The 24,956-nt window shown below is 43.8% G+C and overlaps 1 protein-coding gene across 1 annotated transcript in view; it reads left to right on the forward strand.

Annotated features, from left to right (window-relative positions):
• Positions 1 to 3,863: 3,863 nt before the first annotated feature.
• Positions 3,864 to 24,956, forward strand: part of LOC142568594 (uncharacterized) — a 203,911-nt gene continuing 182,818 nt past the window's right edge. The window contains exons 1-3 of the mRNA XM_075678472.1: positions 3,864 to 4,001; positions 9,658 to 9,937; positions 16,388 to 16,438. Coding sequence (XP_075534587.1) covers positions 3,999 to 4,001; positions 9,658 to 9,937; positions 16,388 to 16,438 — 334 coding nt within the window. The 5' untranslated portion in view covers positions 3,864 to 3,998. The remainder of the gene's footprint in view (positions 4,002 to 9,657; positions 9,938 to 16,387; positions 16,439 to 24,956) is intronic.

The raw sequence follows: 24,956 nt of genomic DNA on the forward strand, positions 1-24,956 counted from the left end.
GGCCAGGCCGCATGCTAGGTCGATACAAACACAAGTGAAACGTTGCGGATGCTGGCTCAATCCGTAGCCGGCCACTCGACCACTTTAGGCAGAACATCTATTGTTCTCCGGGTCCAGCCGGCCTGCGGGGAGACGCATGTCTCTAGAGAAGTGTAATTCAGACTGTACGTACTCCCGTGAGCAAAAGTATATGGACCAGGGATTGCGCGATAAAACTCATTTTCTCCCCTGTCTGTGAATGCAACTTGAAATTAAAGTCTGCAGTCCAAACTTGGCATTACGAATTTTCTATACTCCGTTCCATACATAGCAGTCAACGCTGTGGGGCCAGAGAGACTTCTTGCAGAAGCTTCTTTCGGACTTGGATATAGGTCGTTGTTTTTTTACCGCAATAGTGCGCAATTGTTTTTTGTATAGGCTCAGCATTGAATGAAACAAGTTTGTATACGGCTTCTAATGCGTTGTTTTAGATCATTTTTATTTTTGTTGTTCGTTTCGGGTTTTTTTCATTCGCAACCCGTCGCGAGGAGCCTCACATGCATGCCCGCGCGTGCGAACGCTGTTGGCGCGCAGCGAAGCGTGGACGGAACGCGCGGAGTGAAAACTTTTCTTAACCGAACTTGCGTAGCTTCCACAGCGTTGACTGCTATGGATGGAACGGAGTATAGTGCACTCGTAAGTTTCCGTTTATGTGCGTTAAATTATGTTTTTTTTTCGGCGACCCTGTGGTCCGTATACTTTTGCTCACAGGTGTACAGAATACAACACACACGGAACAACATTGAAAACTTGAAATGGAAATTAGAGCAATACTAAGACCATATAAGATATATTCCACAGAAATAAGTTTTGTAATTAAATAGGCTAAATAACGCATTCAGAACGGGTAACCATATACACAGCTAATCTTCGTTCCTTTGTTTTGTTTTTCTTTTTTTTTTGAAGCACAAGATGGCATTTCAGTTTTTTTTAGTGGCACGAGCATTAGCGACACTCGTTTCTTGCGCAGCACTTCCGGTTCACCCCCTTAGACGACCGGGGAGGAAATTCAAAAGAAATCAGTACAATATTGAAAAAGAAATAGTACAGTACAAAATTCATGGGTTTCATTATAGATATGATATCAGAGGATAAGCTATAAGTTGAGTTACTGAAGTGTTTGGAATAATTGTAATTAGAAATCATTTAGACAATTGGAGATGAAATGAAAAATAAATCAGAACAAAATAGAAAGAGAAATAATATAGCACAAAATTCATGATATCAGAAGATAAGTTTAGTTACAAGTTGAGTTACTGAAGCATCTGGAATAATTAGAATTAGAAGTAACTGATTACCGCCCACCAAAGCACAGAATCGTAGACTTAAATTAGGGACCCGCCACGTAGCGAAATTCCCAAAAACCCGGAAGTAGAAAGCGGAAGTAATGACGTCGCACACAAGAAGGTAGCGTCATATTTAACCGGCTAATTAATGGAAAACAATTGCCTCCGAGTTCGGTTCGTGCGCTGCGTTCGCTTGAGGTCAACCTAAAGAACACCAACGCCGAGGTGCGAGTGCCACTAAGAGACACCTAATCGCCTACCACTTTTTGTTTTTTGTAGTTATGCAATAAAATCTATGTCGCTGCACACAATTACAGTACATCGCCAATGGCGTGGCAAGTCCACTAGCTGGTGCACACATTAAAGTCCTTGCTGCAGTTCACTGGCTAATGCGCTAGTTTGAAAAACCATCTCCTTGGTTTGGCAGCACATGAAACTACATATTCACTGCTTTTATATATATATATATATATATATATATATATATATATATGGCCATGGCTGATTCAGAAAGCACTTTAGTGCGAGTCATCGTGTTATAATGCAAAGCATTCTTTGCCAACTTAGGGCACTGAGCGTAGCTATCAGTCTGGATTCCTACACCGCGGTGCTGGATGTGCCTACCAACTTGAGCCGTGAGTATAATTTTATGCTCGCGTTCTTGGTGCCGTTGTAGTCGCGGCATCGTTGTCATCCGAGCTTCTTCATTCGACTCTCAGCTCTGACTATCGCTTGCTACCTGCGCTCGAGCCAGGTGACGCGCGTAATGTAGGCTGCGGAATGCCGCGCGGTGATTGCCTCCGTACGAGCAGCGATTGAAAAGGCGTTTCGCACGAGCATTGATTTCCGATCGCCGCACGGCAACGTGCCGCCTCCTCGTTCCTCTCCACGCTCGAGCCGGATTTTCACGGCCCTGCTCGTATTTAATTCACCAGGTCGTTTGATCACGCATCGAGGCTTGCTCTTTCGTGCTGCACACGGAGTCTGCGTACGTCAACGCTGCGCCGAACTCCTTTATGGCAGCGTCATTACAGCGACTCGGATCGACGACCCCGGCTTTTGAAGGTAACAAAGATCTTAAAAAAAAAAAAAGCGCAGTTTTTTCGAAACGTGCCTCAAATCGGACTTTGCGGTCCCCAAGGGCTTACACGAGCAGCTCGAAGATGGCGTACTAGAAGGGTACTACTGGGCGCAGCTAGAGGAAGAGGAACGTGTTCGCAATGATCGAGCAGCTAGGCAAGCCCACGCTCTTTCTGACCCTAAGCACGTCTGAACTTGTAAAATGCTTCGCATAGCTTCAAATCTCACAGTACGTGGTCTCTGCATAACTTATTTTTATACCTTCAATATAAATGTCTCCTTCCAAAATTAAACGTTGTACACAAGCAAGTGGTGTGGTATGCGTTTATTCCGCTTGTCCTCTTTTCTTTCTTGCAGTTTTAACCTTCCAGTCAAGAGGGATTTTCGAGGACAGCAGGTATTTTTTGTAGGATAGAAACTACGATAACTAATGCTAGTATTCGAACCAAGTGGACTGAGGATTAATTAGCTCTCGTATGACCAAGCGCACAGCAAACCAGCGCATAGCACGGTAAACGAATCTGAAACCTGGACTAAAAGAAACTGTGAGAACATTTGTAGTCTTAACATTATAGCGTTTCCCTGCTTATCCCTGGTATAAGCACGTGGAACAAAGTAGATTTACACAGCGCACGCTTCTATCACGACCGGCCTGCATGTAAACACGCACGCAGTCCTTGTCCATGAGCTGCGAACAGCCATTTTCACTATTCCCAGTGGCAAATATGCGGGCAAATGTCACTTTTTCATAGCATAAATGCACCACTGCTCTATGGCTCCGCTAGCGAGCAACTCCAGCAAACGAAGTGGGCGCGCATAGAAAGAACCAATAAAGAACCACGACTGCCAGACATTCGCACAATTCCCGTTGCTGATGTCCAATGCGATGGCGGTTGCTCGAGTCGCTTTCTCAAGTAATTCTAGCCACTGTACTCATGCAAGTGTCCAGATCCACGGTGATGATCTTATGCTAATCTTAGAGGCCATACTTTTGCTGCCAGAATTCGTCAAACGCAAATGCGTGAGCGTAGACGTTGGGTTTTGGACAGGTAATGCGTAGGTGTGAAGGCGTAGGTGGTGTCCAAATCCACACTCAGCGACAGCTCTCTGTAATATAGGTAACAGAATGAAGCTAATCTCAAAAGTCATGCTCTTGCTAAATGCATACGCCGAGAGCAATTGTAGGGTGCCATATACGTCGTGTATTATCGTTTTAGAATATTGAATTATAGCCTTTGAGACCAAGCAGTGCTGGGTATCAAATCTCGGAGCTCGTGACATAAAACGTCAATCTTGTAAAAAAAGAGCACGGTTAGTGGCACTATCCATTACTCTTTCAATGGAGAATCTCACGTAATTTATCCACCTTAATGTCGACTTATTCATGTCATGTCTATTAGGTCCATAGGTCTGTGCTTAAAGTTGTATCAATCCATTTGTCCAATCAGCGCTCCGAGATTACTTTCATTCCGCCGCCATCCGCAACCGCCCCGTGTTTTGGGTGAACGTTTGGCTCGTGCAGGCCCGCGAAAAACGAAGTGCGTGTTAGCAAGTGCGAAGTGTGTGTTTACCTACGGTGCGCAGAAGCTTCCGATGGTGAGTGGAATACGTAAACATAGTAGGACTTTCACGAGAATCGACCTTCTATTCGCTACTGCCTCCCCGAGCGGGTTTGCGTGCTTGAACAGTTGTCTGGCGTTCTTGGGAGTTAGCTCGCAGCAGGCTCATTTCGCATTAAAAGCACCTACCAACTGCTACAAACGATGCCTTTCCAGCGCGTTTATGGATGTGTTTGCAGCGTTAACGCGGGAGATCGAGCCTTTCTTTTTCTTTCAGCTTGGAAGCTTAGCGGGTGCCCTTAGGGATTTTTTACCAACTTCCACCTTTTCACTTGATTGACGCGAGTCTGAAACTTCTAATATACGTACACCAATTGCATAATTTATCCGGCACTGCTGTAGTAAACCATGCTGAAGTGACAAGCGCTAGAGTGGACGCGGGACAATAAAAAGGCGACAAGGAGCTTGTCCTTGTTGCCTTTTTAGTGTCCCGCGACCGCTCTTGCGCTTGTCACTCCCGCATGGAATACCAACTAGCCCGGTCTCACACCCTGCTTCAGCTGTTGTAAAGACCGGTTCCTGGGGCCGTCTTATGTAGCAATACTTAATCGCAGCGAGTGGCCGATATTGTAAACTAATTTAATGCCAGCCACTGATTGGGGTGGGGGGGAAGGGTAAAAAGAATAGAAAATGAAGATTTTCATTCTTGCAAAGTGCGGCCGCTGTACGTGCACTTCACGCAGCATGGATCATCACAACCAAAGCATGAACCGAATGAGTACTCGAAGCGTTACGGAATGCCTTGTCCCGCATTGAGACCATTGTGTACATCGCGAGCTTACCAAAGGAAATTCATACGCTTGTGTTTGTGCTGGGTGTCTGTCTGTTTTCGTTTTCCTGAACTGAGTACGTGCGCGTTAAAGAACTATTGGAAGAATGATTTGAGATCGAGCACTTCTCCCTAGTGTTGCTTTAATTGTGAGACCCCAATAGCCGTCATTCTTTGAAGAGGGGGTCGCAACAAGATGGATGCCGCGAGTGCCCCTTTGAAATGGAGCGGTGGGTTTTGCCACCAAGCTCTTTTTCTTATTTTACCTAATGCCTTACCTATAATTTTTTAACAGATAAAGCATTCCCAGCATCAAACATTCTCAACCAATATTCGGAACTTTGTTTTTGTATGCCTCCTTTGTTTGTGGGCTCCCGACTTTTCTGCCACCAAACCTGCAATCACATTTTACTAGTCTATGTTGCTGGCTTGTTTACTTTCCCCCTGCTATCCCTGAACCCAAGGGAAGCTTCAAGGAGGCCAGTGGAGCATAAACCGGCAGCAGGGTAGATATCATCACATTCTAATAAAACGTTTCATAGTTTCCCTAGCTTTACTGCTACAAGCACATGCTTCTTCCTTGGCGTAGCTCGATTTATAAGTATGTATTCTAAGGCATCCTTATCTTGCTTTGAAAAGTAAATAGCTTCCGTTTGAGCTATTATAAATTGTTTCTTTCCTGATTTAATTTTTACCTCTTAGGTAGTTACTCATAGCTAGCTTCTTTTCCATTGCCGCCACCAAGGAAATTGTCTCAGCCTCTCCAACTTTGTGTTTAACATTCTTTGTTGCCATATTTCTTACTAGTATACTGATTGCTTACTTGCTGGTAAACTTCTTAGTTATTTTCCTACATTACAAGTCCATATTATTTCTGTACAAATACTTGGACATTCTCGAGACCCATTTTATTTTCTTTCATATTCCCCAGTTATACTTTGAAATCAATTTTACTCTGAGCTTCCCTCACTTAAAACTTGTCAATATCATATCACATACCCTATGCGGCTTCATTTGTAGTCTTGATGTGAGCACCCAATGAATGGCGTCTCGCTGACCTTTGTTTGCCATTGAGTCCTGATTGTACCTCTGACTTTAAGCAAACAACCACATTTCCAAATGTACACCTTTTCACATACCCCATAGCACCTTTTGCCTATTGTATCTCCGTAGTGCTCTGTGTTTCATTATGGCTGCATTTCTCTTCCCCTTTATTAATATCTTTTTTCCTGTTTCTGTATATCTATTGCCCTCGTTTATCCATACACCAAGATATTTGTATTCGTTTACCTGATGTATTTCCTGCCCCTGTATTGACACCGTCTGCTCACTGTTTCTTTTAATACTATAAGACCGAATTTTTAAATGCTGAATTTCAATCTTTAATTGTCGCCTTCCTGTCCACAGATATTAGCCAGATGTTGCATATCACTTTGTCTGTTAGAACACAATGTTGTCTGCATAAGGCAAACCTGTTAGCTACTGCTCTACTATTATGCCTGCCTGTTCGTGCGAGAGATAAAACCTAATATTAATTTCTTCTAGTGCCCTTTCCATCCTTACCATGTGCATATTAAACAACAGAAGTGATAAACGGTACCATTCTTTTAGTCCTTTGGAGATCTCAACTTTCTCTCTGCTCTTAATCCCTTCCCATTAACACAAACACTATTTTCTAGGTAAATGTCTTTTAGCCATTGCCTAAGCCTTCTTCTTCCAGAGTATCCGATGGAATGTTGTAGTTAATGTTGTGATATGCTGCGGCAAGGTCTAAAAAAGAACTGCCGAGTGCCATCTCCACAAAGACAACTCTAGACTAGAGTTGTCATGTAAGGTCCATTTGATTTGCCTGCTCCACTGTGAACGAGTACATGGTGTAGCACAAGAAGTTTGCAAATTGTGCAGCTCAACTTCAGTGCTACAAGTACAATGCGACCCTCGAAATAAATTCTGAGGTGCAGGTGTGATGTTTTGTCTGCCTAATGTGTGCAGTCCTCATCAGTTTGAGAAGTCCCAACCGCAGGTATGGTCAGCTTCTGAGGCGTAAGCACAACCCGTATTGTGTAGACACAGCATAAGCGAATAAGCGGAGTTTCAGTTGCGCTTACGCCCGTGTGTTGCTTTCTTTGCTGTTCTGCTGCTTCACGCCTGCACGTCTGCACCAAGTGGGCACTGTCAGTAGTGAGGGTACGCAGAATTCATGAAATAGCCCTGCACCTTTTGAAACAAATGCCATGGTTCAAAGGGTGCCATTGCTTGATTCAGGTATTACATGTGAATCAGACAGACCTATAATACATTTTTCTTCTTCTTTGTTGAAACCAATGTTTCACTCATGATTTATGCCATTTTCAGTCATTTCAATTCTGTGATCCTTGGCAAGGCATGCACTGGTGCTTCAGTGATGCCATGTGGTTGAGTGGGTACATATTAGAAGCACTAACTCTTGCCATGAACTGTCAACATTAAAGTAAAATATGCTGCAGCTACTTGATATGGGCTCACTGGTGCAGATGTGTTGTTGGATGTTATCAGAATAATGTGGTTACATTTAGGCATTGGGAAACTGTCTCTATAATTTTTCTCTCAAGAAAAAATCTAGCCTGGGATAGTGTAACTGCTGTATTTCAATATTTTTCCTTTTCGTAGTTTGCCAATGGCCTGAGCGTCTCTTTGCCTGCGTTATCAGCTGATCATAATTAGGGGTTTATAAGAAAGGACTATAATCAAGCAAAAGTAATCATTAGATTATACTGGCCACGATAGCTTCTAGTCTGCTCAATGCTTTGTAATTCCGATAACACTGAATAAGATTCCTAATATAGTAATGATTTTTAAAAATTGTGTAAATGGGATTTGGCCATAAGACCATACCATTATCATGTGCTACTTCCTAACACTCATGCTAACCCTGGGTGTGTTCTGATCTGATCACTTTTAAGTTTTGGGGGTTACTTTCACTTTGTTGCACCATTATTGCCCACAGTGACACCTTGCTGATGCGAGGGGCATCCTCTCAATGGCTTTGTGCATCAAGTGGGCTAAATGTCCATTAGCCCATCTGGCTATAGTGGAATGATTGTAGACTTATTTGTGGCCAAAAATATTATGGCTGCAGCTTGGAGGTGCATAAAGTTGATAACAAATTATCTTGAGCATAGCATGTTGGAAGTGTCAGATCGCAAAGCTGCACTGGGCTGGTGCTAGCCTAGTTTTAACAGCTGCAGCACATGGAGGTAGTTCCTTCACAAGTTGGCTTTGGCGAATTTCTTGGGCCAACAACAATCTGAACATGACTAGTTTTCGACACAGTAGGTGTGGTGAAACAGGTTGCTACTGCTGATGGGTAGTCAAAATAAAGTTCAGTGCCGAGTTAGCGGTAAATGCAAGAGAAATGCCTTATCGTTACGTTGCACCCCTTTGAGGTCTTGAATCAGTGATCTAAACTGTGTTCACCACATTCCAAAGTGTTGTTCCGAAGCTCACTCAAGACATGACCTGCTTCTTTGATAAGCAAAGTGCAACTGACAGTGGTGTGGAACAGACCGCTATCAGTTGTATTATGTATATGTATATGTGTATATATATATATATATATATATATATATATATATATATATATATATATATATATATATATATATATATATATAATGAACAAGAAGACAGGAAACCGACAGGCCCGATTTTTATTAATAATATCAAAGGAGGTTTGTTTATTAGCTTTTTTGATATGAATTCACACTCACTCACTCACTCACTGACTCTTCTAAGCTCTCCCATCCCCTCTCTACCTCTACCACCTGACCGGCTTCCCGCATTTCACACACATTGATTTTTTTTCCCCATTTTGACACTCGTAATGCTAATGCATTAAAAAAATATGGTGCAGATAAACCTTTGATACGGGCACTTAACCAAGTGTTTAATGCAGTGGGTGCCTAAGTGAAAGTGTTGGCTGCGACAAGTGTGTGTGCGGTGCTGCTAAAGCTCATCTATGTAAGTGATGTATTTTTTGGAGTGGTTTTTGTTATAATAAAATTTGAAGTCTAAGGAAGGATTTTTGGTGTCCATGAACATCATCAGTGGGATGCATAACCATATTTGGCTTGTAATTAAGCTTCTCGTGCTGCCAAGGGCAGCAACTTTTATAGTTGTGTAATGATGTTTAATTAAAGGTGAGAAGCAGCAGATAAACAGCAGCCTAGCAGCAGTGAACAGCCCGAGCTCTCCTGCAAATCACAGCACGGGTCGTCGTCGTCGTCTCCAAGCTGCTATCAGAAACACGAAGCGCATCTGCTTCATTACAGTTTTAACATGTGGATACACTTGGGAGTTACTGAACTTGAAGTTATATTGCCACCTATTGCCTCTTTTCTTTAGAAATGAGCAACATGTTCAGCGGCTTGTACTTGGCATTGGAAAGCAGCAATAACTTTCACTAAACTCAGGTGAACCTTAATACCTTAAGCATGTATGATGGCAGTTTCGTTCAACAGGTATTTGGGATGTCCTTTTGACACCTTATTAGACCACTGAAGTTGCAATCTATATATTTAGCTTTTATTTATAAATATAGAATGTGCGTCATAAAAGGCTTGGAGTGACTTGTTAGATTATTTGTTGGTGCTCCAGAACATTTTGCAATGGAGAAAAACAACATAAGAACAGCTTTCGAGGCAATAATTCTGGCTAAAAAAAAAAATAAAACATGTCGTACTGGTGCAAATTTATCTTGAGCTTTTTGTTTATTTATGAAAGGTTGTCCAAATCCTGTTTATATATACACACATTTATCACCAGTGGTTTTATTGGCTTACCAATTTCTCAAGTGGGGCTTACAGTAACTGCCACTTCTTTCCAGGACGATGCAAGTAAGCTGAGTGAGGGTCCAGGTTTGACCTGTGTCCATGAGCCTTGCTGGCGGGGCCTCGTGCGTGATCCACTTGATGGAAGTGACTTCTGCCTGGCCTGTGGTGCTCACCTGGTGCTTTACTGCTCCCAACACTGGAGTGCACCTCGTGCAGCAGCTGCGGTTCGAGCTTTGGCTTCAGCTCTTCACGACTTGCCCCAGCCTCTTCCAGGCCCTCTGCGCACTGCTGCTGCTCCCCCCATCTGGTCCTTGGTTGCAGCTGCTTTGCACTGTGAGCAACGGCCCTTTTCTAACCTTGGCATGGCAATTTTTGGCCATACCTTGCCTTTGTGCCACTAGCACATCTTTTCTAACTTTGTGTGTGTGTGTGTGTGTGTGTGTGTGTGTGTGTGTGAGGCAGCAGCTGGCTTTCGACAGTGCAAGAAAGCATGCAGTGGTTACAGGTCTTTGCAACACTTGGGATCAGCCTGAGAGTCGTACTGAAGTGTGAAGCTTTACGTTAGCAAGTCCTTGAGCCTGACTAGATTGCTGATTTGAATGCGAGTGGAAGTTGGGTAGTTTTGTGAAATCATATTTCCAGGGTTTGTGATCTGGAGTTTGTTGCTCTGGCTCTCTCTGTTGTGGCTTCATGTACTACAAATGCAAGTTTCTGATTCCTTAGATTATCAAAGCTGGATTGTCACTTCAGATGTATTAAGTGCATTATCATTACTCAATGAGCTTGTGTCACTTTTGTCATCCATGCATTTCTGAAAAAAGAAAAAAATGATGCGGAGTTGCAGCACTTGGATGTAGTTTCAGCAGGGATATGTTTTTATTGTGTCATCATCCATTAACCTGTCTTTATAACGTGAATTTAGGCTCCCCACAATGTCCTTCTTCCAGACCAGAAATATTTGAGGACTACGGCAGGAGCTTAAAGTTAAGTGCTTACTACTGGCAAACAATATCTCCTTTTTCCGGCACACACATTCCAGAAATGTACAAAATGTGTAATGAGTGAGAGAAATTGGGGCAGAGTGGCTCAATATTTAGCAAGAACCTTCTGAAGGCAACAGACAGTGAAGCTAAAGAAAGCATACAGAAGTTAAATACTTATATGAAACAATACAATTGAGAAATGTCGAGAAAGTAGGTTCTGATTAAATTCAGATCACTCGCATCATAAAAAAATTTGTTGTTAGATAAAGGGATGCATAGGCTATTTTTGCAGGTGTGAGCCATCCTTTTGTAGGTCTTTGTCAAAGCACAGCTCTAAGTTTTATATGCTGGTATCATGCTAATTTGATGCTACAGATTGAAACCAGGGGGTCACCTCTGCCTGAACCTCAGCTTACAGTCAAATCTTGATATAACGAATTACGCGGGACCACCGAAAATCGTTCATTATTTTCAAATATCGTTGTAATAAAAAACTTGTGGTTATAAGCCACTGGACAAACCTAGAAATGAAAATGACATACCTTGGTAGTAGACACGTGTGCAGACAAGCATACTCTCAAATAAAAATGTTTCACTCATTTCAGAGCTGCTTTATTTGAAAAAATCAGTGATTTTCTTCTGGCACGTGCAGCACACACGATCGATTAGGAATGCGTCTACATCTTCCACTTTGTGCACTACCTTATTGGGTACGTCATTGCACCGAGTGATGAAAGTGCGGACGTTGTTCATGTGCACTAAAACATCGATGTTCGACATGATCTCATCTTCTGTGTTTGATGACTCACAGTCGTCTTCCTTCGGGTCGTCATCGTTACTGGAGACGTTGCGAATGCAGGTAACGATCTCTTCACTTGTCAGGTTTGCCGCTGCTACTGCTGTGCTGTCACTCTCCATGTAGTCATCGTCGAAAGAAGAGACAGCGGGCAGTAGTTCCGCAACCTCGGTCCACAGGTCTCCTGGGTTGTTGTCAGTCACCTCCAGGTCATCTTGAAGCTGCACAGGTGCTTTGACAAGCCCTAATTTTTGCAAGCAGTTGCTGATGGTGGACGCCGTCAAGTTCCACCAAGCTCCTGTGAGCATTTCCATTGCTTGACGAATATTGATTGCAGTAAGCTGCTTTAGGCAGAGGTTGATAATCAACCGCTACACAAGACGCTTACGTAATTCTGCTTTCACACTCTTTATAATGCCCTGGTCTGGGGGTTGCGGCAAGGACGTGTTGTTTGGCGACAGAAACTCCAAGTGAACGTGCGTCAAATGAACATTCACAATGTGAGCAAAGCAGTTGTTAACAACCAATAGGATTTTTTGCTTATTCCTCCTCATTTGGTTGTCGAGTTTGATGAGCCACTCGGAAACGAGTTGTCTGGTCATCCAGGCTCGTTTATTGGCACAGAGTCGTACGGTAACAACATGACATTTTTCATGCAGCGAGGCTTCGCGTACTTGTCGATGACGAGTGGCTTAATTTTCTTCGTGCCTATTGTACTGCAGCAGAGCAGGACTGTCACACGAAAATGCGACTTCTTCCCTCCTTTGCACTGCTGCCCTTTGAAGTGCATCGTCTAGTCTGGCAGGAGCTGATAAAAACATGCGGTCTCATCCACATTGAAAATATCGTCTTCAGAGTACTATTCAGCCACTTCTAGAAAACGATCATTGCACCAAAAATCCGTGCCTTCTCTGTCAGCAGCCTTTCCCTCACCCGAGACTACCTGCCAAGTTATTCCATTCCTTTGGCGGAAATGAAAAAGCCAACCTGCACTGGCGTCAAGCCCAGTTATTTCAAGTGCATCGGCTAATTTGCGGGCTTTTTCTTGGAGCATCGGGCCAGAGATGGGAACGTTTTACAGTCTGGCATTTTTGAACCATGTGAGAATAGCTTGGTCCACATTTTGAAAGTTTCCCAGTCGCAGCCATTTCCTCGTAAGAGCGAGTTGCGATTCCCAGTGAAGCTTGACAATCTTGTCACGGTCTTTCAAAATGGTCACGACAGTTGATGGGGCAATGCCACGCTGTCTGCACACATCGATTTGCTTTCTCCCTGCGACGATTTTCTGCAATACATCCAATTTGTCCTGCAGCGAAAACTGCTTTTGCTTCTTCTTGGCACAGTCGCTAGCTGCATTCATTGTTGGATTTCTCACGAACATCGCCAAACCTTTGGCCGGAAGTTCTTGGTGAAGTTTGTGGTGAAGCAGTTGGCACTCGACATGGTGATGATGATAGCTACCACACTCGTGGTTTGTTTCACGCAAGAGTTGCGGCGCTGTTACTTTTAGCCAAATCTGTAATACTGATGTTCCTCGGTTATAAAGGGGAAAATAAACTGTGTGTTATTTTGAAATATGCACTGTATTGAAATTCGTAGTTTTGAAATATTTTGCATACGAAATATAGGCAATCTGGTGGGTATTTTTCAAATATTCGTAAATTTGAGAAATTCGTTAATGTGGCATTCGTAGCAAGGAGATTTGACTGTATTTGACAAATGTTGCCTTGTGAGCCGTTTCAGTATTCTGGATGCACAGAAAATGGTGATAGTTTTCCTAAGAGGACGAGCTTGTATTTGTGATATTATGATGTGAGCTCTGTGCAGATGAAGCAGATTTCTTTGAGTGATGTAAAACAGGACATGGCTGCTCTGGTACAGTCTCTCACCTCTTGAGGATTCGTTGTGTAATCGTGTTTTTGCATGCCAAGAAGCTAACACCAGTAGCTGTCCTACAGCATTGATACAAAATATGTGACCAGATGTTATGAATGATAATGTAGTTAGGCAGCAGTGCAAGCAGTTCACAGCAGGTTTATGAATGGGCACAATGAATACCATCTGGCTGACTGTCACTCATTATGGAACAACTGATAGAATGTATGCAGATTAGTACTTCAAAAATGTCTCAACTCTTTCGTGGTTTCTGGATATCATTCGCTCCATGCTGTACAAGATCATCTTGACTTTTGGGAAGGCAACATTTTGTCAGTGATGCGGAAGTTCAAGCAGAGGTGACATCTCGGTTTCTGCCAGTAGTGGTGTATTCAGTAGTGTCAGATTGGCATGACGTGTGCATAGACAAATTTTTTGTAACTCGAGGAGGGATGCCTTAAGGCATAGTAGCATATATATATATATATATAATATACAAATGGCGTGCAGCCCTGTTTTGTGCAACAAGTTCAGCAAAGCTCTGCGAGTTCTCTTGAACCCATGTGCTGAATTCAGCTTGCCTGTCACTTAAGGCCAGACACTTTGAGCTAGGGCTTTCAGGGATTCGGATATGTTATGTGTCTTGGCAAGTCCACAGTAGTTGGTACAAAGAATAAGGCAAATCAAGTGTAGCTCAGTCAACCCAAACGTAGCTTCGTGCTACACTTGGGTTTATGACAATTTTTTCTTTCAAGTGGTACACTTATCTTGTGCCAGAACTGTAATATTGGGGCAAGTGCTGTTGCCCTTGATGAATCTACTTGCCTGGTCATGTGCTTTTTTATCAGCCTTGTCAATGAAAGGGTCATAGCTGTGTCCTAGAAAGTATAGATGAATATTGAAAAACAAGTTGTGATGATTCTGACCTCCTGACCCTTTCTGTGCCAAGGATGAGTTTTACTCGTCTAGGGATTTTCAAGTCAAACTCAAGTCAGGGTGCCATATCAACAAGCCCTCGTCACTACTCTGGTCAACTTATCTGGGGTCCAAACTTAATTTTTTTGCCACAAGGTTTGCTCAAACGCATTTTTTTCCTGTAGTGAGATCCCATAAGCGACTGTTAGTCTTTTGTCATAGTTGAAATAGATAAACCACGTAGGAAGATGTACTTTCTCCAACTGTTTGATGAGGCAAACTTGATATTGTCATGTAGTAGTCATGTACATGTGCCAATATAGGTCCCATACTATACTGGAGGACTGATTACTTTTCATCCTTCATTGCTTCATTTTCATCCTTCATTACTTTTCTGTATAATTATTAGATTTCATAAGCTCTATAAAGAGAAAAAGGTAGAAAGGCGTGCCACTACTGCACGCAAAAGCTGTGGGTAGTGTTGCTATTTGTTTGTTTTAGCAGCAGCAATCTCAAGTGAGCCCTTGTCTGAGCAAGCATGAATGTTTGATGTATATCAGTATTAATAGTGACCCCCAACTATTATATTGGAAATGACATCTTTTGATTGATTGATTGATTGATTGATTGGCTGGGCTGGGCTGGGCTGAGCTGGGCTGGGCTGGGCTGGGCTGGGCTGGGAGACATTGGGTAATGGCCTTTTGAACATTTTAGTGTGGAGAGAAACAGAGAGAGAGCAAATGATAAATGAAAGGGAGACTACTCTATACTAGGGAGATGGAAAACGGTTGGGAAAGATCAAAAAGAGAAAGTTCGCTAGGGATATCGATCGGTCACTCAGTCTGGCTGGCTGGCTGCAATGGGAGACATTGGGTAACGGCCTTTTGAACATTTTAGTGTGGAGAGAAAGAGAGAGAGAGAGCAAATGATAAATGAAAGGGAGACTACTCTATACTAGGGAGATGAAAAAGGGTTGGGAAAGATCAAAAAAAGAGAAAGCTTGCTAGGGATATCGATCGGTCACTCAGTCTGGATCACACACGGTGACTCAATTCGGTAGCTTCCAAGTATCGCAGCAGTGCTTTTGTGGCCTTTTGTAGCTGCGATATGTGAAGCTATGGCCCCAAGATCTTGTTCAAGGTGAATGGTTTTCTATCTAACTGATTTAGAGTGGTGCAGAGGTCATGTCCATTCAAAAGATGGACAGTAGCGCAGTAGATCTTCTATAGTCTCCTCAACACTGCAGGCATTGCACTCTGCGTTATCAGCCATTCCATTCAAACACGTGAAAACATGTGTAGAAATTCAATGGAGAATGTGCAGTTGAACTTAAGGTTTCAGACCCTCATTGTGTCTCTTCAGATACCCCGGAAGTGTGGAGTGTGAGGCCAAGTTACATTGAGGGGTTTAAGAAAATCACTTACAGCACATATAATTATGCCCTGCGCTTTGCCCGAACAGTCTGGTTGTATCCAGAGTTCACGTCAACCCATTCCTGTTTCTATCAACACTTTTTGACGCAACGTTTAGTATAAATATCAGGATGTTTTACAAACAGACTGACAGTTCAATTATTACTAGAGCTTTTCTTCATCATAAACAGAGTTTTACTTTCTCAGAATTTTAGAATGCAACTCTTACACGTCTGTTCCTGCGTTGAGCGTCGTCGTTATAGACATAGTCAAGCGAATGAGTGCAGCGGATGAAAGAGTGAATGCTGAGCGCAGCAGGCAATGAAAAAAAGCAGTGAGTGCGAGGAGGAAAGTGGAGGAGGAGGGTATGGTGGAAATGTGAGAAGAAAAGTGTAGCGTTGTGCAAGATGTGCGCTGAGGCGACGATGGCTCAAGATTGCACCAGAGTAGTGCGCACTGTCTGGGAGGTCTGTCCGCGGCACCTGCTGTGAATTGCGACCACGCATCACCCGTGAGCTGCTCCTTGCGATCGCCCGATCAGCGAGGCAGTTGTGCCACACTTTCCTCTGTTTGCAACGCCAGCTAATATATCGCGAAATGAAAACATGTATAGAGCTGCACTCCAATATCGCATTAGGGAGTATTGTAATCATCAGTGAATTTTTTACGGAGCTCTACTTCACTGTAGAATCAAAATTGCGCAGTTAATTTTGTGAAACATTTCTTGTTTTATGAGTTCACATTGCTGGGCCCCTCCTGGGCTGATGTTTAATGGTGAATTTCTTTTTCTCTCGTTGCACAGCATTCATAGGCCGTACTCCTGACACTGAAGCTATGTATGCAGCTGCACATGGTGAGTCCAAGACATTTGAAATGAGTGTCATGCAGTCATTGAAATCGGTGAAGATGAAGGGCTTATATAACTGCAGTTTGTTTAGTGTGTGCTGTTAATGGATCTCAGAAAATTATTCACAACAACTGGGAGTGCCCAGTGTCATCCTCGTGTCTTTTCTCCTCATATTTCATATTTTTTTTCTTGTTGTAGAATATAACTGAAATTTTGTGTCAAAGCACTCTGTTTGTAAAATTTTTAATGTTTGTTTTTATTGACATGCATACATTGTATTTTCTTTGGCTGGTGCCTGCTTTTAATACACTGTTATTGCTTGTAGCTCGGTGTATGACCTGCCTACATGCACCTGAAATAATTTATAGTGGCCTGCAATGTTATACCCAAAGAGTTTTGTCTAATCTGGTTACGGGGACAAACAGCACAAATAGTATTGTACTTCGACTTATCCGAGCACCAGCGATTACTCTGGAATGTGAAGTGAACTGTGTATAAATATGCAGATGGACTTGGTCCGTCCATTTACATTTCACAATAAATGAATGTGCTCACTGCTATTGCTGTGATTTGAGTGTTGCCTGTGTTTCTGGGCACAAGATCGCCCAATAAAGAGCTAAATTCTTAATCTGCTTTTTCTGCAGTGTTTAATTTTTTGAACCACCGCACAGGCGACCTCGAATGCAGAAGATCAGGCACTCCAATTTATGTTGATTCGTGAAGCCCCATTACATAAATGGCGGGGGTCACAACATACTGTAAAAACATGCAAACACACTACACCCATGTCTACACCCATGGATTCAAAACTTGAGTCCGCAGCAACAGAACTGGAATGTCTTTGAGGGCACCTATCTGGCTCGGTCAGCCATTGATAGCTGCCATGTGCCTGTGCAGACCAGGAATATTATGGCGGTGTTTTGCGCAGAGCATGATTAGCTTTAGGAAAAAAAAAGTACAGAGGAGAAAGACCGCTGAATGAAATGATGTGCATAATGGGGTGCGGGGCCATCTCTGCATTCACTGTCACGATTGTGGCGGCATCTCCCTTCTTGATCAGTGTGTTGTACTGGCAGTACACAGGTACCAGTTAACCAGTGAAATAACAGAAGCAGAAGTAATTTGTAAGATCGGTGGCTGCTGCGTGTGTACCCCTCCTTTTATCGCATTATCATGACTTAAGCGTGATTACCTGACCGAGTTGTGGGGCAATTGTGGGCGTGTACTTATAAGGAATTTGGCTTGTCTCCGTTATCATTGGTTTCATTTTTCTTAGACATCCGTGAATATGTCCTGCTTCTCTCAAAATAACAAATCAGTTTGAAGTCAACACTCTTTCTCCTTTTTACTTATTTTCCTAAAACCATTTATGCTCTGTGCAAAATATCGCCGTGAACTATCACCAACATACCCAAGCTTCCATCCTTGCAGGAATACTATCCTTTAATCGGACATCATGACACTACGTGACCTAAAAGTACCTCCAAGGTGCAACACCAGTACCTACCACATCAATATTGTATTTGTGGGCACATTTTAATACAGTCAAACCCTCTTACAAGGATACTTGTTTTAACAATATATTGGTTATAACAATAAGAAGCTGCTGCACCTTCAACATTTGTATTTTTTCCATGGCGAAATAACCCGCTTACTACAATACCCCAATGCTGCATTATCACTTATAACAATGTAGTCTGGCTGCTGGGTGTCCGTGCCGAAAGGTAGTGAAATGCATAGTTCTTGAAAAGAACAAAAAGAAAACGAGAAATTCGAGCCGCTGCATGATGGCCTGCTGCCCCAACAGCCGCTAGGCGTTCATTTTCAAGCCTTCTCCGTGTGCCTCTCTCCCGTCGCCCTTCTACCCCCTCCGAATACGAATGGGCTGCGCCCATAGCTCTACCCCGCACCACTCTCCAAAACACGAATGGACCGCAACAACTGCCCTGCTCCCAGATTGCTCGGTGGCTCCTCATTGAGCACAGTTCTGTAAACAGCCTAATTGCTCACATTCGTCTTTGTTGGTTGCGTTAAAATCGTTCCTGGTCACATGGTTTCTTAGCCTCGTTTGACTTGCAGCCGAAATGGAAGATGGCTGATCCGCCTACTGATTGCTGGCAATGCATGACATTGCAGGTGAAAAGAAAGCGCATGGCTTTAGATTTGGAAACTAAGTGCTTCTAACCGATAAGTCTATTGTTGCAAACGTGCTTGCATCAGATAGTGATGGCGATGATGGCAGCTATAGCGTGGTAGAGCAGGCTGCCTTCACAAGAGGCCCGGCAGATTCAGTTCCTCCGGGGCTTTGCATTCGCAAGGAATCTTCTGCTGCGTTACGTGGAGCACCTAGGTGCCTTGGAGAAGGATGTCTGCAAGCTTCGCATAAAGCATGCAAGGCTGATGGACGTAGGGTTTTCTTGAGCAAGCCAGTGAGAAGTACGTGGTGAGATGCTTGTGGCGATCTCGTCTCAGCATTTCTTCTGGATTTCTCAAACTGACAGGCTGCCATGGCAGTCTTCTTGCATTCTTTAAAAGGCCCCTCTTGGGGCCACCAAAAGTGATGCCTCGGGGGAGCTCGCACATTGCTTGCCACTCGTGACCCCTCTTTGCAGTTAATATAGCAGTGCCATTCTTTAATGTTGACAGCTGTGGCTTGTTTCACATGATTGGAGCACCCAGGAAGCAGTTAAACGAGTGAATACAATCAGTTGCCAGATGGAGGAAGGTGGTGGGGTGGGGCACTGGCCTCCCCGCCATTATAGTTTTCTCACATCAGCTCTGCCATCCCCCTATTTTCATTTTTTCATGCAACCTGGTTATAACAGTTATCAGTTATAACAATCGAATTTTCGTGGAACTTGAATATTGTTATAAGTGATTTCGACTGTAGAGACAGACCTAGGACTACCATTAAGTGGGTGCCAGGTCATGTTGAAAACCCCAGCAGCAAGCAGGTCCATGTGCTCACGAGCGAGGGACGGCTCTCACCACTCCCAACCCATGGGCTCTTGATGTTCTACAGCAAGGCCTTGAAGAGGAATAGCTTTGCATCCAGAAATGCCACTGAAAAACCCCTCCTTGCTGCAATCCCTCATACAGACAACCATCTTCCCAGAGGAATCATTCTCTGGGGCACAAGTTCTTTTAAACAAGATAAGAGCAGGGTACACTATGACAGGTGACATCATCGCCTTATGGTAGTGGCAATGGTAACACAATGGCCTTGGTTACCTGCAATTGCCTCTACAAGTGAAATACTATGCATGCTTAAGGAAGGCATCTTCAAATGTTCATAACCTTGTGTGGAAATGCGGACTCAAGACAGTGTTCATACAACAGTGTGAAGGGTAAGTACGAGAAGAGCACTTACAACAGGACAGGCCTGAATTTCGAATTAGTGGCTTGTCATAGGTGAAGTGCGCGAATGTTGTGTGAGTTGCCAGTTGGTGTAGAAAAGAAAAGAAAGACAACTGCCTATGGCATGAAGGAACAGCTTAGGGAAGACGACGACGACGAACATCCTGTCGTGGCCCATGCGAGTGGAGACGTAAAACAACAAGAATACTACAGCCAATCAGATACTGACACAATCTCTGACAAAAAAAAAAGAAGAAATAAGGATGAAATAGGACAAGTGCGAGGTGAGCCATGCGTGTGGGAAGACGCCGCTGCTGCTTTGAGTACTGGATGAAGCTGTTGGGTTCCAGTCCTGAGCTTTGCGACTCCAATGGAGCCAAGGTGATTCCCTGTGTGGGAACTACGACTTCTGCTGCTTCTACTGGAAGGGGTATGCCTGATGTGACTACCTGGCGTTTTCCTGGAGGCAACTAGGAAACACTGTGAGCTCTGTCGCCACAATTCATCTGCTTGGGCTGCCACACCACTTGGGACTGATGACTTGATGATGTCTTCAGCAGTCATCACCTTCTGTACCAATGGTGAACAATCTTTCTAATCCTTTTCCCGCCACGCTTGACATTGTACTCTATCAAGACCTTGCATAAACTCATAATGACATTCTTGTTCTGAGTTATTACACAGCTATTACACTGAGCTACTGTATTTATACAGACTACATATCAGGCACATAAGGCAAACATAATCAACAAAAGATTGCACAATTTAGTCATGTCACACTGTATGAATGCTACCATGAAGCAACTTGTCCAAATCATGGTATTGTTGACTCAAGACATTCTGGGGAAAGTAGTGCTCTAGGGAGGTGAAGTTAGATGAGTGGGTCCAACCACGAGGCTAATGGTAGAGGTACTTAGCTCACTATGCATCTTTGCAAGTGAAGCTTCCATGGTGAGCCACACTTCCTTCCCTTTACCCATTTTCTAAAATAGGCCGAGGGCCATCACTTAAACATATAATTACCCCCTCTCCAATTCTTTGCCGTCACCAAAATGTAGCGTCTAGTGGTGGTCCGTTGTGTACTTGGACTTCCACCAGATGTCAAGTTTTAGTGCAAAAGTCCTTTTAACCAAGGCGAAAGCATGGTACAGAGATGTTCCTGGCCTGGGAACAATAAGTGCAGGCAAATTTGACGAATGGCAGCGAGCAGATGTGGAACTGAGAAATCTGTTGGAACAAGACTGACGAAGAAGGAGACGAAGCGCTCTCATACTTCAGACCAGGCGCAACAGCAGCAACCCATGGAGTCGTATTATGGTTTATGCTTAGTAAACCCCTTTTTCTATGTATCGGGAGGCTTAATTTCCTACAAGTGGTGCCAAAACTCATTGGAAGAGCGAACCACGTCGATGGCCCCAAGGTCGATGGCCTTCCTGCCTACCGATTCATCATGCCGACCTTTGGCTCCTAACTGAGGAGTCAAAGCATGGAAGCACTCAAGCTCAAGCGCAAAGCCTAGAGATTGCAGCTAATGCGGTTTATTAACAACATCAAATGAACGCTTAGCCTAGACAGTGTTACGGAAGAACAGCTTTGCATCCTGATTGAACGCCTCAATCATCTTCCCACTGACTTGAAGGCAACTGACTTCGACATCGTTCCTCTGCTATCTACCACGGAAGCTGAAGCAGAGCTTGAGTGGGTTTTGGACTACAATGATCGAGCCAACGTGACGTCTGCGAAGCTCAAACACCGTATACATTAGCTTCAGAAATTGCCCAACCGTACGTCACCGTCGTCCTCGAACGAACCCGCTCAATGCACACAGCAACGTGGTGTTCACAATCCGAAAGTCGACCTAATAAAGTTCGACAACTGTCCATCAATGTGGCCACTTTCTTGCGAACAGTTCAAGCAACTGATCCACAGCGACGGCCTCACCGATGTTGACAAGTTTACCTATTTATGCTCGGTCTTGACCAGCGACGCGGCATTGGTGATCCTGTGACTTCCAGCAACTGCAAGCTGCTACAGTGATGCCCTGGGCATTCTACAACGGCACTTTGATCATTCAGGATCACATGCAGCAGCTCATCGACTTGCAACTGTTTGATCCCCCTATGACCTTTGAGGACTTCGAAGCCTCTACAACACTGTGCTGTGCCAGACTCATACCCTTAAGACTCTCGGAGTATCGGAAGATAATTATTCTTCAGTGCTCTACCCTATCCTCCTGAAATCGCTTCCTCACAATATTGTCCCTGATTTCAACTAGACCATTGCATGGCAGAGTTTGGAGGTAAGGTGGAGGCACTGGTGATAAAGGACAGCACACCAAGCAACAGAAGGTAAGCATTAAGTCTTTGCTGCATTCTATTCAGGCAGAAATAGAGTCTCGAGAATGAACAATCCTGCATGTTTCAGTACAAGAGGGCGCATTGAGGTGCAAAGATATAGGTTTTCGCAGTAGCGTGACATCCACATTGCGAGCTTTATCCTTAACGAAAGTGCCATGCCACCAACACTCAACCACGGAGTCTTTGACTTCATCCACCGTACCCGTTGGTAAAAAAAATGGCCTGCTTTTTTGTGAGTCAACGACCCATTATACCAAGCAGTGCGACTCTGCAATTCCTCTCAAGGAAAAGAAAAAACGCCTACTAGGTGGACGTCACTGCTTCCGTTGTACCCTGGTGCATCACATAGCAAAAAATTGCATAAGAAAGGTTAAATGTGAAAGGTGCAATTGGAGCCGTGCGGAAACAATGTGCGACCCTAGGTTGATGGAAACGACTGCCGGACCCCAGACATTCCCTAAACAAATACTACTCAAGATGTCTGAAATTGGCACTTCCAAACTGCTCGTGTACGTCCACACAGTTGTTGCTTGGGCAGCCGGACAGGAAAGTAAAGTGATGGTTTGCATTTTATTGGATGGAGGCAGCCAGCGCAGTTTTGTGACCGAGCGATTGGCTGACAAACTAAATTGTCAAATACTCGATCACGAGTGTCTTACAGTAGGATATTTTGGAGGAAATCATGACGAGAAGACTTTCCAGTGCGTCCTTGTAGCTCTGAGTTCAGTGCATAGTTGCAAGTCACTGCTGACCAAAGTTCTCGTCACAACCAATATTTGTAAACGATCCATTCCATGTCCGAGTAGAGACCTTACAGACAAGCTCGAGCACCAAAGTTATTTCACCAACATCGATCAAGCTGAAAGTCTGAAAGCTGTCAATGTCTTAATTGGCAGTGACTATTAATGGACATTTGTCACGAGACACGTACGGAAGTTGGACAGTGGGCTCAAAGCCATCGAGGCTTCATTAGGCTGGACTCTGCATGGAACAGTAGCCTCTTGCGCTACTGTCATGCACTGCAGTGAGACAATTGTACAGAAAGTGTACAACCACAATGCCGGTCTCATAGGGCTGCTACTTCGCTTCAAAAACATTGCATTGCTTTAGTACCAGACATCAAAAAAGCATTTCTGCAAATAATAATCACCAGCACAAACCGAGACACTTTGTGCTACCTGTGGTTGGAGAAAGCACCCACACCAGGTCAACCATTGTCTGGCATATGACCAGAGTACCATTTGGCACAACGTGTAGTTCCTTTCTTTTGGCGGCGACATTCCGTCATCATCTTGACCAAACATCGTCTTTTTACTACGAAACTACAAAAAGCTGTGGGGTTTCATATACGTTGACAATATTTTAACCGGAGCGGACTCTGTCCAAGACGTGTCCAAGCTGTGGTCAGAAGCCGCCGAGATATTTGCATGTGCCTCTATGAAGCTACACAAGTGGGCTTTGAACGATCCACATGTTCTTGGCACACAATTGACACAATCTCCGGAGTTACCTCTCGGACAACAGACTGGAGTACTAAAAGTCCTGGGGTTGGGTATGGCACCCTGACACCAACGTAATCTTTAGTTTGGGATACGCTATGGCGTTTGTTCAACAAAGAACCGATACCAAGCAGTTCATGCTACAGACGGCCTCTCGCCTGTACGACCCTCTCGGTATGCTGACCCCTTTCACAATAAGGATGAACATCTGTTTCCAAAGCTTTGGAAAAAGGGTGTTGACTGGGAAGAAGAGCTGCCAGTAGATGCTCTACACGAATGGAAAAATTGGTGCAATAAACTTTCACAGCTCTGTGAGTTTGAAATTCCCCAGTTCTACTGACAGGGTGCACATGGATTTGGCAACAAATAGGCGCTGCATTTTTTCACTGATGCCAGTAATTTAGCCTAAGGCGCCATTTGGTAAATTTGCACAGCAGAAAATACAAACAACAAAAGCTCAACAATAGGGTTGTGGAAGTCCAGCGCGATGCCAATGAAGGAGGCAAGCCTTGCCAGACTCAAACTGCTAGCCAGTCTCGTCTCGGCATGAATGTATGAGTATGTGTGCCAAGAGCTAGCCGAGGACATAACATCAGAGCAGTTTTGGACTGACTCAATGATTGCACTGTACTGGATTACCGGAATTCTGAAAGATGGAAAGACTTTATTCGCCATAGGGTAACGAAGATTCAGAGCAAAACGAACATCACATTGTGGAAGCATTGCCCTGGAAAGCAGAACCCTGCTGATTTTTTGACAAGAGGAGTTTTGGCTTGTGAATTAACAACGAACTCAGTCTGGTGGACAGGACCCCATTGGCTTAAATGCGGAGAGAATGAATGGCCACCACACTGTAGACCAAACTCTACGAATCCTCCACGGAGTGTCATGGAGGAACGCTCTTATTAGGCACCATCCTTGCAAATGGTCATGTAAACTGACCTGCCAATTAATGACATTAAGAAATGCAGCTCTCTGGCACAACTGCACTGTGTTACAGCTTGGATACTACGATTTGCCTCGAAGCTAAAGCAGAAAAGTATGTCCCGTTGAGCCCTGAATACAGAAGAAATACAAGCTGGTGAACTATACCTAACAAAAGAGGTTCAAAGCTCAGCCTTTTCGTAAGAAATTGACTGCGTCTCTAAAAGAATTCAGCATATAAAAGATTCAACACTTAGGCACATGACCTGCTTTCTCAACAATGGAGTTTTTCGAGTTGCACGATGCCTACAATTCAGCAAGAAATCTTATGATGAAAAATATCCAATCGTCTTACCAAAGGACCACTACTGCTATGAGGTCCTCGCC

This window comes from Dermacentor variabilis, unplaced genomic scaffold, assembly GCF_050947875.1.
Source record: "Dermacentor variabilis isolate Ectoservices unplaced genomic scaffold, ASM5094787v1 scaffold_22, whole genome shotgun sequence".
NCBI lineage: Eukaryota > Metazoa > Arthropoda > Arachnida > Ixodida > Ixodidae > Dermacentor > Dermacentor variabilis.